At 43.8% G+C, this 13,973-nt stretch overlaps 1 protein-coding gene across 5 annotated transcripts in view; it reads left to right on the top strand.

The window, feature by feature from the left end:
- The first annotated feature begins 9,750 nt into the window (after nucleotides 1-9,750).
- si:dkey-16p21.7 (serine/threonine-protein kinase BRSK2) overlaps nucleotides 9,751-13,973 on the top strand; it is a 45,811-nt gene continuing 41,588 nt past the window's right edge. For 2 of the 5 annotated variants that reach the window (XM_012882915.3, XM_021308781.2), the window contains exons 1-2: nucleotides 9,752-11,164; nucleotides 12,821-12,915. In XM_012882915.3, the coding sequence (XP_012738369.1) occupies nucleotides 11,077-11,164; nucleotides 12,821-12,915 (183 nt within the window). In that variant the 5' untranslated portion in view covers nucleotides 9,752-11,076. Of the gene's footprint in view, nucleotides 11,165-12,820; nucleotides 12,916-13,973 lie in introns of all 5 variants that reach the window. The other 3 variants (XM_036148527.1, XM_021308783.2, XM_012882916.3) reach the window with 3 other exon arrangements.

Genomic DNA, 13,973 nt, shown 5'->3' with positions numbered 1-13,973 from the left:
ACAAGAAACACTCAAAAGGTTCAAACCTTCTTTCTGCCAGTAGATACTGTGAAAGGAACAAGTACTAAATGTTCCTATGAATGTAAGGCTGATGCTTCAGTGTGGAGTAGAGAGTGGTGGAGAGGACCACTGCAAAGAGACGATGAAGCCCTGGGAGGAGCTAGTCAGTGGACGGGTTTACAGTCACGCAACATGCCACTCCTCCTCCTTCCATAGCTCTTACCTCAGCTATCTCGGTCTCATCACGCAACCTCCCCTCTAGTATCCCATCAAACATGTGGGCCTGTCCCCATAGCTGTTCTCTTTCTCTCCCTCCTCCTTTCTGCTCCTCTCTGTGCCTCCCCTCCTCCTCCCCTCTTCCACTCCATCACCCTGATGGTCTGTGGCAGTGTCGGCTGCTGTGTTTGCTCCTGAATGGGAGCCTGTATTAATCTGCAGCCGTGATTTCCCTCTGTTATCCCTGTCTGGTTCCCCCTTAAATTCCCTCTCATTTGGGCTGTCTTTGCGTCGGACGTGCCTTCGCTCATGCTTTCTGTCTGCCTTTTGAGGTCTGTTAGCACTGGAAACAAGCATCTGTTTAGTCAACAGGATTTAACTGGATGCCGACTCCACTGACAGAGCCCAGGAGAGAATTGGGCATTCTGAATATTAGGATGCCATGTCCTCGGTCTGATTTGATCAATCTCTCTTACAGTGTGGCGGAGAAGGGGGCCGAGGGCTGCAAAGAGCTGATGGAGGCCTTTGCTGCTTGTGTGAAGAGTGCGGCTGAGGGGACATCGTGAGGAGTCCCTCTCCAGTCTAACATGTAAGGATGTTGCGTAATCACCTGAGTCGGTCCTGGTCATCACAGCTGAGCGCAGAACAGCTGCAAATGCAGTTTCTGTGACGTTGTAAATGTCATTCCCAAACGTTTGGGCATATTACTGAAAAATCTACTGTGCCTTGGAAAAAATGTGAGTTGTTCTTGAACCATTCTGTATTTTGTAACATTACAGCCACAGAGGCTGGGTCTGTTCCTGCAACAGGACATTTTTTAACGGATATTCCTGTATCACAATGACCCAGTTGATGTCCTTTCCTAAATCCAAGACTCGTGCTTAAAGACAATCTCCGTTCAAGCTCACTGAGCTTAAAAGGAGATTTTTGCACAGAAGGGTCAAAATGTCCTGTCCCTTGATGTTTAGGAACTGGAATTTGATATTAATTTTCATATTTTTATTTGTATTAAAATTGAAAACCATGCATACCTTTCCTTATACCGCACCGCTGTGTGGTTTATGACATAAAATCCCAGAAAAATAGATAGAAGCTTGTGGTTGTAATGTGGCAAAATGTGCACGAGGGTTATTATTGAAAGTGAAACAAAGACATGCTTTATGTCAACTGTTGTTTTTTTAAAATCTGGTTTAACATAAAAAGATTCCTGCCAGTTATTTAAGCAAGGTAATAATACATATTTAACTTTTTGGCAGTTTAATTTATCCTAATTCTGAGATATCATCGGGATTACTTGGACATGTTCCTGCACTTTATGTACAAACTGAGATATCACTGCAGTATTAACTCCATAGAGAAACCATTTAGTTCAGTAGGCTCAAAGCTATAATGTGAACAGCGTGAGGATAGTCACAGTTGTAGTTTTGCTCTTTCTTTAAACCACCATGTAATCTTCCCATTTGAACCAAATTAAACCCCAGAATCTTGCACACTCTAACCCTAACCCACCCTCAGTTCTCTTCTGTTCATAAGCAGGCAACAACCCTGAGAACTAACACACAAACTTATTTCATCAAAGGGGATTTTGTTGCGATATTGAGCAAATATCCGCAGTAGAGTCAGAAATGTATAACAAAACAGAGTTTGCTACACTTATAGAAGAAATCATCCACACAGCATGAAGCTACCACCATGTTTTAGAGCAGGGAAGGTGAGGTTGAGAAATTACACTTTCAAGCCAAAAATAAATAAAAAATGACGCTGGTGAAGTTAAACCAATAAAGCGGTGCTGGCAGGAAGAACTGAACAAAATGCGATCTGAATCAGCTGTCAGTCTAAGCCTCTCACATCACTCTCCTCTCTTCCAGGTCCAATGCACTGAGTCCTCCAAGTTCCCAGCATTCCCTTCTGCACAACAGCACTCGACTGAATGATGACAACAATAAGGATGATGATGATTGCGGGAAAAACACTGTGTTGATCAGTCTGAGTTTGGGATCTGGAAGCAGTAACCTTAGTACCCCCCCCCCTCCCCCCTTCCTGTTTTAGCCTTACCTGGTGTCCCTCAGTCGTACCGTCATTCCCCTTCTCCCTCTACAGCTGATAACTAGTACATTGATAATTCCAGAGAGCTGATGGGCTGTGATGTAACCTGTCGACTTGAGATAAATGCTTATAAATGGAAATAAAGTCTAAAGTAATTGGTGTAAAAAGATTTTCATGCTCTGAGTTTTTGTAGCATAAAAGCTGTCCCGCCAACTGGATCGGTGTGTCCATTGATTGCTTTACTTGTTGAAGCAGCTGGAACTGGGATCTGTTTTTACTTGAATGTCTGAATGTCCGCATTCCATTTTGGAGAAAAGTCAGCCGGCATGCAGTGTTCAGGCTAACCAGTATGAGCGTCACAAGCCAAAGAAAACCTGTTCATTACCAGATTAACTCTTTGGCACTCAATATTAACTAAATATGAACCGTCACAAGTACAAATAAAAAGTTTATTGCCATTTTCACTCTGTTCCATAGGTGTGACAGCCACATTGGCTTTTGAAGTAAAAAATCCGGCTTTCCAAGTCAACATTCTGATTTGAGGGGGCAGTCTACAGCAACAAATCTTTGAAGCGGAAGCTAATGTGGGAGTGTCTTCTCAGTGGAAAACAATAATTAAAACCGGATGGCTACAGGTTGCATAATTTGGGTGCATGGAAGCTGCATCTTATTACTTTGAAAGCTTTCAATAATTTTAGAAATATCCGCCTAAAACAGACTTTACAGCAGAGCTACATGATTACCATCAGACGGGAAGAAAAATCAGACGTTAATGCTTACAGTTCGCTAAATGTAGCATGGCTAAACTTTAGCATTTTTACCCAATCTTTGAACGCATCACTGCAATCATTTTTAACAGACTAGCACACCTAATGAACTGATCCCTCTCCTGGTGTCTGACTAAATGACTGACAGGCACTCATGGGGGCAGATGCAGCAGAAAGAACTTTGCAAAGTCAGTAGCTTCCTCCAAACTGCCTTCAGATCAGACCAACAGCGTGTAGAGCTTCCTGGGACGCTTCATCACCGAATGCAATGCAGTGTCAGATGCACCGATGTAAAGCAGGCCACAACCAGACTCTAGAGCAGGGGTCACCAACATGGTGGACTCCATTTTTTGCATTGTCATGCTCCCAACTCTGTGGGAACAGTTCTAGGATAGCCCCTACCTGTTCCAACACGTCTGCATACCAGTGCACAAAGAAATATCCATCAAAAACCTGAACAGCCTGCAGAGAAACTTAAACCCTTAAGCACAACCGGTAAAGAGCTAACCTGACTCATGCCAGACGTATGTTGCTCCGCCTAGCTCCACTCACATACATCTGGGACATCGCCCATTGAAAGTGATTTCTCCAACCAATTTTATGGTCTGGCCAATCAGGACGCAGGGCGGGTGTTTCCTGGATGTGACGTAGTGGAGACGCGACCATGACGTGAGACTGTTTTGATAGCAATGGCGGCTCGTCGAGGAAGCAAGCGTTAACATTGATGCTGCTATTTCTTCCGTGTTGTCCAATGTACCTGATATTGTTTCATTAAAAGAACATCAGAGAACGGCTCTGAAGGCTTTTGTTGGTGGAAACCATGTTTTCGCTCTTTCTCCCGACCGGATTTGGCAAGTTTTGTTTTCCGGGGCGCGTCCGCGTCTGCAGCGGACGCGCCCCGGAGCAGTTAGCGGTTAGCGCTAACTATGTTAGGAGGCCTTTAGTCCTCAACGCGGTTCTTCTGAAGGAACGGTCAGGTATTCCAATACAGGCACTCTTAGACCTTGCAGACAGCCTGCCTAGATGGGTTATGGCTGTTATAGTTGCAAAGAATGGGCCGACTTCATATTAAAGCCATCGCATTGAGAAAGAGATGTCATTAAAGTTAATGTGTTTGCAAAGTAAAGCATCTCAGTACTTCTGGTACTATATTTCATCTGTGCTGAAAGGTATCCAGCTTCACTGAGAGAAAGCCGGCGGATCAGATTCTCACGAGCACACCCAAGACCCTCCAGCTGTTTTTGGCCGTCCCAGGGGGATAAATTCGGACACCAATGTTTCCACACGCTTCTTTCACATGAGCTGTTTCCCCTCAGAGGTGTATGTTTAAAGTTACTTTGTGCGTATGAGAGACTTATAGACCAGTTTGAAAAAACATTTTTCTGTATGTGCACAAACCATGGAATTATATTTCTTTCAAAAAACATTATCCTCTTTTTACATAAATACTGCAATAGGCACAAGAGACAGCTAAAGCCTCAATACATCACAATGGTCCTCAATTCCAATCCTCTGGGTCCGGGGTCCTGCAGCTTTTAGATATGTCCCTGGACCACCACACCTGAATCAAATGCCCTGTGACAGACTGGCGACCTGTCCAGGGTGTACCCCGCCTCTCGCCCAGTGAATGCTGGAGATCGGCACCAGCAACCCCCGCGACCCCATGAGGGATAAAGCGGTTCGGAAAATGGATGGGTGGATGGATGGATATTTAAATGATTGAAACGAATTACATGAAATCATCATGAGTCAGCAGTCTTTCCCATGATTGCGCGGGCCATAACAGAATAAGTATCTCATTTATTTTAGGCTTCCATTTCACATGTGCACACAGCATTTAATCGGCATCGACAGCCACTTTTATATGTCACTCAAACACGTGTGGTTCGGTACAGAACAAAGTCCTCTGGTCCGTGTGTAACATCAGATGTATCATGTCTTCTTCAGAAATACCAAATAAAGATTCCTCGGCGGGGGGAGGACATACCGTATTGCTCTATAAAGAGGAGCCTAAAGGGCAAAGGCTAGTGTTACGGTGTGTCTCCGTCCGAAAGCTTCACAAGATTATTGCAAACTGCTCCACATCTGAAATGACAAAACATCTCAGTATAACAAGTCATTTTTATCAGTTCTAATGCATGTTAGCAAAAAGCAGCAACACCATTTTAATGTACTCTATTATGTACTTATGCAAGAGTTAATTGGCAGGTTTGTTGCCCTAATGTACAGTTAATAAATATACAGTAGACACCTGATACCACCTATTCTATAAAAAGGGAAGAATATTTTTGCTCTTATTAAATCAGCCCAGGTGATGATGATGATGATGTCCCGGCTTTGTCAGCTTCTGACAGGTTAGTTCACTACATTTGCTTTAAATAAAGGCAAACCTGTGAAAATATTAAAAGGCAACAACTCAAACACACTGCTTCCTTAAGTGACATGTTGGGAAATTCCAAATAAAATACATTAAAAAAACAATTTTGAACCTCCAGAAGTCTGTTTCATTTTTTTCATCTTTGTTTTACCAAGTCAGACAGCAGAAGATCAACCTTATAACCGGTCTTCAGAGGCTGCTTAATGTCCGTTCAGCATATGGTGAACTACATGATGTCAACTTCAACCCATCAAAAAGTATCATCTTGATTTGTTGCACTAAGGAGGACAAAAATAGAGTATTTCCAAATTTCAAACTATCTGGGACTTTATTGAATGTCTCAAATGAAGTAAAATATCTTGGCCATGTGCTGACAGGCCGTCTGTCTGATGATGAGGACATTTACCGTGAGTTTGGAATGTTATATGCTCAGGCAAATATCCTTGTCCGAAAAAAAAAAAAAATATCCTTGTCCGTAAGTTTGGATTCTGCTTTGATGAAGTAAAACTGGACTTGTTTAGTTCATGTTGTACATCTCTGTATACTCCACATTTGTGGGGCAACTTTAAAAAATCCAGTCTTCAAAGATTGAATGTGGCGTATGATGACGCATTAAGACTTTTGTTAAAGAAACCCAGATGGACCAGTGCCAGTGAACTGTTTGTATCTGCCTGTGTCAGCACTTTGATGGCTGTTTTAAGAAAGCTTATGTATAAATGTCGCTTAAACAGGTCTAATAATAGAATTATCCTACTGTTGACTAATGTTAAATATAGTGCAGTAAAATACTCAAATACTCATCAGCACTCTGGAGACATTGGTATGATTGCCCTCTGATTGGCTAGGAGTCGTTTTTTATTGTACTTTTTATTCTTTTATCGTTTTTATTTTCTCTTTTATGCAATTTGGACTTTGAGTCTGTAATAAAAAAATCTATCTATCTATCTATCTATCTATCTATCTATCTATCTATCTATCTATCTATCTATCTATCTATCTATCTATCTATCTATCTATCTATCTATCTATCCCTCCTTTTGGCATGAAGAGGGATATGGAAAATATTGACCCAACATATCAGTTCGCTTGTTAAAGCTTGGGCACAATAGGATCTTCCACAATGATCATAATAATTTTTGTCTTTGTACATTCTAATAAAATGTGTTTTATGCCTTTAATCCATTCCTTAGTGAAGACTGCAATGCCACTGTACGGCATCCAGGAAGCCTTCTGTTGCTAAGAGTCCCACGGTGACAGTTTGTGGGATTTGAACCTGGGAACTTGCAGCCTTCCCAGGAGGCAAGTGGCCCTCTCACATCATCACACTCATCACAAAGTGGCTTACTGATGATGAAGTCAATGTTTCAGAGTGTCTATACCACAAAGCTCTCAACTCAGTCGTATAATATGAGAGGGTGGACTCATAAAGGTGCACAGCCATGTTTGGTTCTTGTATCCCCAACTCTATTGGGAAGAATTATCCATGTAACCAAAGCACCAAGCCAACCGACATACCAGTTACATTTATGATACCTTCAGAGCAAATGTGGCAAATATTTCAGAACTTCTCCTGCTCCAGCGCACGCAACTGCAGTAGATTATCTCCTCAGCCTGACACCAAGCTCCGCATTAACCCACCAATGAGCCAGTCTTTGAAATCAGTGGCGTTCATGCAGAAAGACTGTCTGACATCCTTGAGCAACAATCAAACCAGATGAAAAGCTTAACAGCACCATCTTGTGGTTGGACTAATGCACTTACATATCAGCTGGAAAAATCATTAGTGGAAAGCGAGGTTTTAAACATTAAATCAAAGGGGAAAACTCAATGATAAATTATATATATATATATATATATATATATATATATATATATATATATATATATATATATAGCTTCTGGAACACTTTGATGCTGTTCTTTAATGTCATGACACCCAAGAACAGTTTACAGCTTCCTTGGGCTCAGTCAGATTTTATGGGGGACTTCTGTGAACCGAAATGTTTACTTCTTGCCCCAGATTCTAGAATGGTCTTAAGCTTGGACTTTGACTGGACCATTCTAACACATGAGTATACTTTGATCTAAACCATTCCATTGCAGCTCTGGCTGTATGTTCTGCTTGAAGGAGAACATCTGACTTTCAAACAGGTGTTCCGCTAAGATGGCCCTGTTTTAGCTCCATCCAACTTCTTCCACCTGTTTGAAAATCAGGTTTGCGGACGCTGTCATAAAGGCCAGATTTGGGCGGTGGATCTCTGCAGCTCCTCCAGAGCTACCATAGGCCTCTTGGCTGGCTCTCAGATTAAAGCCCTGTCAGTCCGCTGAATAGCTCTATCCATTCTGTTGCAACGAGGATCTTTATTTAGAGCTCTCAGAGTAAAGGGGCCTGAACAGTCTGGTAAGTCACGGTTGTCAAACAGATTTGGAACTGCGATGAGGTTTGCAGTTACAGTGTGCCAATATTTGATCAAATTTCAGGGGTTTGGATGAAAAAATACAACAAAATGAATGTTGTATTGATGAAGAGATACAACAAAAACACCAAAAATGGAGATAAGGCCCTTATTGGTACAGGAACAACTCAATGTTGACTTTTCTGTTTTATTTTCAGGTTTCTGAACAGCTCCCTCAGTGGGTCAGAGTACAGGACATTTGTGCGCTAACATGCTTCTGCGCCGTTAGATAATCTGAGCTGCGTCAAACTGACCGGACCCAGAGATTAAGATTAACGGGGGATTAGGAATCCACGTCACGCAGAGATCATAACGCGGACCTTTGTTACATCCAGTGATGCTGCGCTCTGTGGTGCGGGATGAGATGTGCCTGTGAAATGTTTAGGCAGGGCAATTTATCAGAGATGGTCTGACTTCTGTTGACGCTGTCGGAATTGCTTGCTCCACTTTTCAATTAACAGAAGAAGAAATGAGTCACACACCGAACACAGATTATGACCAGTCGGTCCAATAACTAAACTGGTGTTTCAATGCCGCTCCTAAAAAGAGCCAATAACAAGTGGAACAAATCCATTCCTCGTCTGGGAATGAGCTTCCCCCGTAGGGTGGTAGGTGGTTTTCCTCTGCGCTGAATGGAATCGGTAGACCTGGTGCCGACGTCTGATAAGGATGCCTCCTGCCTGCCACTGGAAGGAGACCCCAGGGCAGGGCCAGAACTCAGCGGAGGGACGATTTATCCGTTTTAAACTGGGAAGTTCCAGGCTTCTCAGTCATTTCGAGGTCAGCTTTGTGAGTTTCTTACAAAGTATTAAAGATAAAAAGAAATCCTTCATGCTTAACATCACACTGTCTTCTTAGTAATCCTCCAAAAGCTGTTTCCATCTTCTTACCGCTGAAGGGATGAAACGGCTGCCTTCCAGCTTACAGTTGTAGATTTTTACTAGACCGTTATTCTCTGCTCGTCTAGGATTTTAGCGACAAACGTCTCAGAGGTCTCCTACAAAGCAGCAAAATCTGCAGACAGAGCCATTTGAAGAGGTATTCATCCTCCTTTCATTTTTCCACGTCATGTCACAGAGAAATTTCATGTAACAGAGCAACACAAATTGGTGCTTAACTGTGAAGAGCAAAGAGAAGTTCATGCATTTTTTTTTTTGGTTTTATACCAATATCTGAAGAATGTCCATTAATGTTCAGCCTCCTCCGCTCTGACACTCCTAGAGATACAATCCTCTGCAACCATCCGCCCCCAGAAGACACTAAATTAGTAAACTGCCAAATGAAGGCAAGCTGTATTTGACTTGATCCAGCAGTAAAGTTCTCAGAGGTTTTTAAAGAACATTAGGGGGCAAAGTTTAAAGCAGGGCTGAGTTATGAGAGAAAAAAAATCTGATTTGTTTTAAACCCACAGAGAACGACGGATCGTCCAAAAATGAACGAGAATGAACTGTAAACCCAGCAAGAGCTGCCCCAAACTAACAGGCTGGGTAAGGAGAGCATTAATCACAGAAGCATCCAAAGGCTTGTGGTAACTCTGGAGGAGCTGTAGACGTCCGCTGCTCAGGTGGTCTATCTATCTATCTATCTATCTATCTATCTATCTATCTATCTATCTATCTATCTATCTATCTATCTATCTATCTATCTATCTATCTATCTATCTATCTATCTATCTATCTATCTATCTATCTATTAAGCTGTCTTTTTTTGTTTATAATAAGTTGGATTGAAACTTTTTTTTCTTTACTGTTTGCAGAATGGCTGTTGCTGGAGGAGTGGGTGTGCGTTTCTCCCCGGGCTCTATTCATGCGAGATCTGCCACTGGCCGTGTAAATTAAATCTCCTCTGCTCTGATCCGTCATACCTTCTTCTTCTTTTTTTCTCTCCTCGATTGCATCTTTGATTCAGAAGTGGCCGCGAAAATAAACCGTGTTTTCTATTGTTGCTACAGGGGGGGTGAACTGGAAGTTGCATTTCAGAAAGGGAGAAGGGTGGGGCACCATCGGCGGAACCCGGATGCTGATGCTGACCGATGGAGAGCAGGAAGCTGGAGAGAAAGAAGAGGAGCGTAGTGTGAGAGGGAAGGACTCGGTGGGGGTAGCAGCAGGCTGCAGCAGAGCAGGCAGGGGGGAAGCCGACAGCGGAGAGCCGCTCCCGTGGATTCTGGCTCTTTTCGGGAGTCTCTCTGTAGCAGGAAGCCGGCTCGCTTCCGTTGTTCGCGCATCATCCGCGCCGGCTGAGGGAGGAGATGCGGTAAGATCATGAGCACGGCCGTCCAGGGAGGGAGCAAGGAGAGAGGGAGGGAGCACGGGGAGTCGCCGGCTGAGGATGCTTGTTGTTTCTAGAAACAAGATTCACCATCGGAGCGAGCTCTGATCCTCCTCCTCCTCCTCTTCCTCCTCTACCAGCACCGGCGCGCAGGGACCGGGAGCGCATCCCTCCCCCCGTAGCAGCTGTCCCGACCGGGGGGCGCATTTAGCCTGTCTCCCTCGGCCTTCCCGGAGGCTGTATTTTTCTTCTTCTTCTTCTTCTTCTTTTTTTACGCTCACCCTCCTCTTCCTCTGTTTCCCGATGCACGGCCAGGGAGGGGGCGAGCCAAAGTGTGCACCGGATATTGGAAAACCCATTCTTCTTGCTGCCTTTGCGATAGCAGATTCTAATTCGGACAGCAGACAGGCAGATAGATCCTGAGCAGACGAGGCCCGGGGCTTGACAGGAGCAGGGACATGTGTGGTGTCGGGAGGACTATGGGAACAGTTCTGGACCGCGGCAGCATCAGCAGCAGCAGCAGCAGCCAGGACGGGGGTCCCTGATATCGATCCTCGGGATGGATCCAATCAGGCCCTTCTGACTTGGGTTATTTGAGACTGTACTCTTAACAGCAATCAATCGGAGGCAAAAGTAGCCTTCCTGTCCAGCTCCTGCGCGATCCTCTCCCTCTCTGCTCCACTTTGATCCACTAGAAGCTGGGCGCACACGTCATCCCTTCCCAATTTCCATGTGGATGATGCTGCATTCCGAGCGGCGCTGAACGGAAACTGATTCTGGACCTGACCACGAGACAAGTTGAAGGGAGTAGCCTGCAGGGCCCCGGCTTCCCATCACGACCGCTTTAGTCGTTTTCCCCCCTCCGCCGCCTGTGATGCGCGTTGCGGCGTTACGCATAGAGCTTGATCTGCCTTGTTCCGCGGGATAAAGTCGACTTTCGGCAAGGATGAGCAGCAAAGAGATCACGGTGGGCCAGTCCAGCCAGTACGTGGGGCCTTACCGGCTGGAGAAGACCCTCGGGAAGGGACAGACAGGTAGGGTCCCTTTCAAGTCGCCTACAAGCCTTTAAAATAAGTAAGGCAGGACAGGGCTGGTGTAATGCTGCGGGAGGCCCCGAGCAGAGATTTATTTAGGGGCCCATTTACAGACAAGCTTATCACAATCCACTCAGATGGAAACAAAATGCACGGATCAGAATTTTGAGACCGTTTTCCAAACTCCTGTGTTTTGTAAGGCTTTCCCCCGGCCTTGCAATGTTGATTTCTCTTTAAGTAGCGATGCACCAATAACACTGTTCTTGACCCATTTAAAGTCCAGATTCCCTATCAAGTCAGACCTGCTGACTCCGTTTTTGGCCAAAATGGGATGAAGGTTGTAGTTGCCAGTTTTGAATCCCACAGAAATGTACAAACTTACAGAATCATTCCCATTGAAATACATCACAGAAGTCCATAACGTGTATCTAGTTTTTTTTTTTTTTTTTGGTAAGCTAAAACAGGTGCATCAATATATAGATGTTTAGTAATGTGATGATAGACCTAACATGCTGGGAGTTCTTAGTTTAGATGTGTTTAAAGGAACAGGAAAATAACTGATTGTTGAGTATTTTACCTGTCAATCGGCAATCAGGAACGGTCAAGGGAAAATTGGTTAATTCATGTCTCTGCCAGACTGAGGCATTGCTATTTATGAAAATCATCAAACATTTATTAAGGAGTTGATATTTTTAATTCTTAGATATTTTTGGCATGACATTGTACTAATTAACACAGTTAGCATGAATAAAGCTACTGTCTCCATGTGTTTTCCTAGAGAATGTAGATCCGTACGTTCACTCCAAGATTTCCAGAAGGCTGCCAACCATTTTCAAATCCACCATGGTCCATGACAGACAGAGGTTAAATGCTTTGGAAAGGATTTAAAAAAAACAGAACAACATTGCTATAATATGTTCAGCTTTCCTATTTTCTGCCAAAAGTCTTACTCTCTCTCTCTCTCTCTCTCTTGCTATTTTAAAGAGACTAAACTCCTTTTAAATAGCTGTTTGTAATCTCTGAGCTCTCATTGACTTCATTTTTCGACACCTCTCTGATACTGACATTATTTTGAGTCTTCTTCCAGCGGTATCGCTCCCACTCCAAAGAGAGTTGTTGTCATCGTGACCTGGTGGCACTAATAGCGGCCCATCAAGAAAAATAACAGATATTTGAGTTTCCACCTGTCATCATTCAGGGCTGACCGCCCCGTTCTGGTCATGAGTGGTTTTTCTATTATTTTCATTAATATTTACCCCTGATATATTGATTTCTTGGGATACTGTTATTGCTTTATTAGCAATAACAGTATCCCAGGAATCCGGGGTCCAGCTCAGACAGAAGCAGCTGAAATTATTAAATCAGCAGTAAAAATGAATTATACATCTAAAAAATTTTGAGTGTAGTAAATACACAAATGTTAATTCTACTGCTGGCTCGGAGGAAGATTTCAGGCTCCAGAAAAAGATCTGTCTCCCTGGCATATGGGGAGGAAGGAGTCGCAGACGTCCCCCTGAATGAGTGGCCTTTATTTGAGCCGAGTTTGTGACATTGTCAGAAAAAAAAAAACGTTATGAATTATTTATGGCTTCTGCTTCCTTCCTGTTTTCACTCCACTCAACACTTTGTCCCTCCCTCCCTCTGTCTGCCTCTCAGGCCTGGTGAAGCTGGGTGTCCACTGTATAACGGGGCAGAAGGTGGCCATAAAGATTGTGAACAGAGAGAAACTCTCGGAATCGGTTCTAATGAAGGTACGGCGTTATTTCCTTCTTTTTTTTCTGTTTTTCTCTGAAGTATTCACATGTGTCATTGTGCGGCTTGCTTCAGGCTTGTGCTCTGCAGAAGCAGCAACAGGAGCGGTTATTTCTGTCAGTGAATGCCCGTCGGTGTGTCTTGAGGCCGCTGAGTGTGTGGGCTCTGCCTCTCAGCGCCGAACAATAGGAGCGATTTCAGTCTGCTAATTAAGCCCTCTGATGAGCGCTGCAGCAGACAAAGTGGACTAAAATAAAACTTCCTCTCAATGCCGCCGACTTTGCCGTGGCTCAGTCGCCTGCAGTGAACGTCGCAAGCAGCACTGGGGCAGTGTTGATGCTTTGTAGTTCACACACGCTGATAGATTCCCAGCTTTGGGGTTGGTTTTGCAAAACATACAACACAGAGATACTTTAGACTGTACATTTTGCTATAGTCAAAGAATCTGCGGAAAAAGCAAAGCTGCTATATACTGTGCCTCACTAAAGAATTCAGATCTATTAGACCAAAAGCTAGACTCTAATTCAGTTCAGTTTATGTGTACAGCATCAGTTTATAGTAAAAGTTGTCTCAAGACAAAAGTGCAGAGATTGAGGTCTTATCTCATACACCAACTCAGAAATAAAAATGCGATTGTGTTCAGCTCCACTGAGTCCATACCTTGTAGAAAACCCCTTTGCTGCAGTCACAACTCCTTTGAGCTTTGTCTCTACCCGCCTTGCTGAGCAGGAACGGCGTTGTTCCTAGTCTCCAGACCCAGTCAGAACACCTGTATTCAGAAATCTTCAAGTCTTGCCACTGATTTGTAAACATGACCTAGGTCTGGACTTTGACTGGACCATTTCAACACATGAAAACTATTCCACTGCTTGTTTAGGATTGTCGTCCTCAGTCTCAAGTCTTTTCCCCTTTACAAACAGCGTCCACGTCCCAGCTGAAGAAAAACATGAGCCACAGCATGACGCTGCCACCACCCTGTGTCACAGTGTGGACAGCGTGTATAGGGTGATGTCCTTTGTTGGTTTTCCTTTGCACATCATGTTTATGTGCGGAGCAA

This window comes from Fundulus heteroclitus, chromosome 16 (genome assembly GCF_011125445.2).
Source record: "Fundulus heteroclitus isolate FHET01 chromosome 16, MU-UCD_Fhet_4.1, whole genome shotgun sequence".
Classification (NCBI taxonomy): Eukaryota; Metazoa; Chordata; class Actinopteri; order Cyprinodontiformes; family Fundulidae; genus Fundulus; species Fundulus heteroclitus.
Note: the sequence above shows the minus strand (reverse complement) of the source record. Positions and strands in the feature narration are given on the sequence as shown.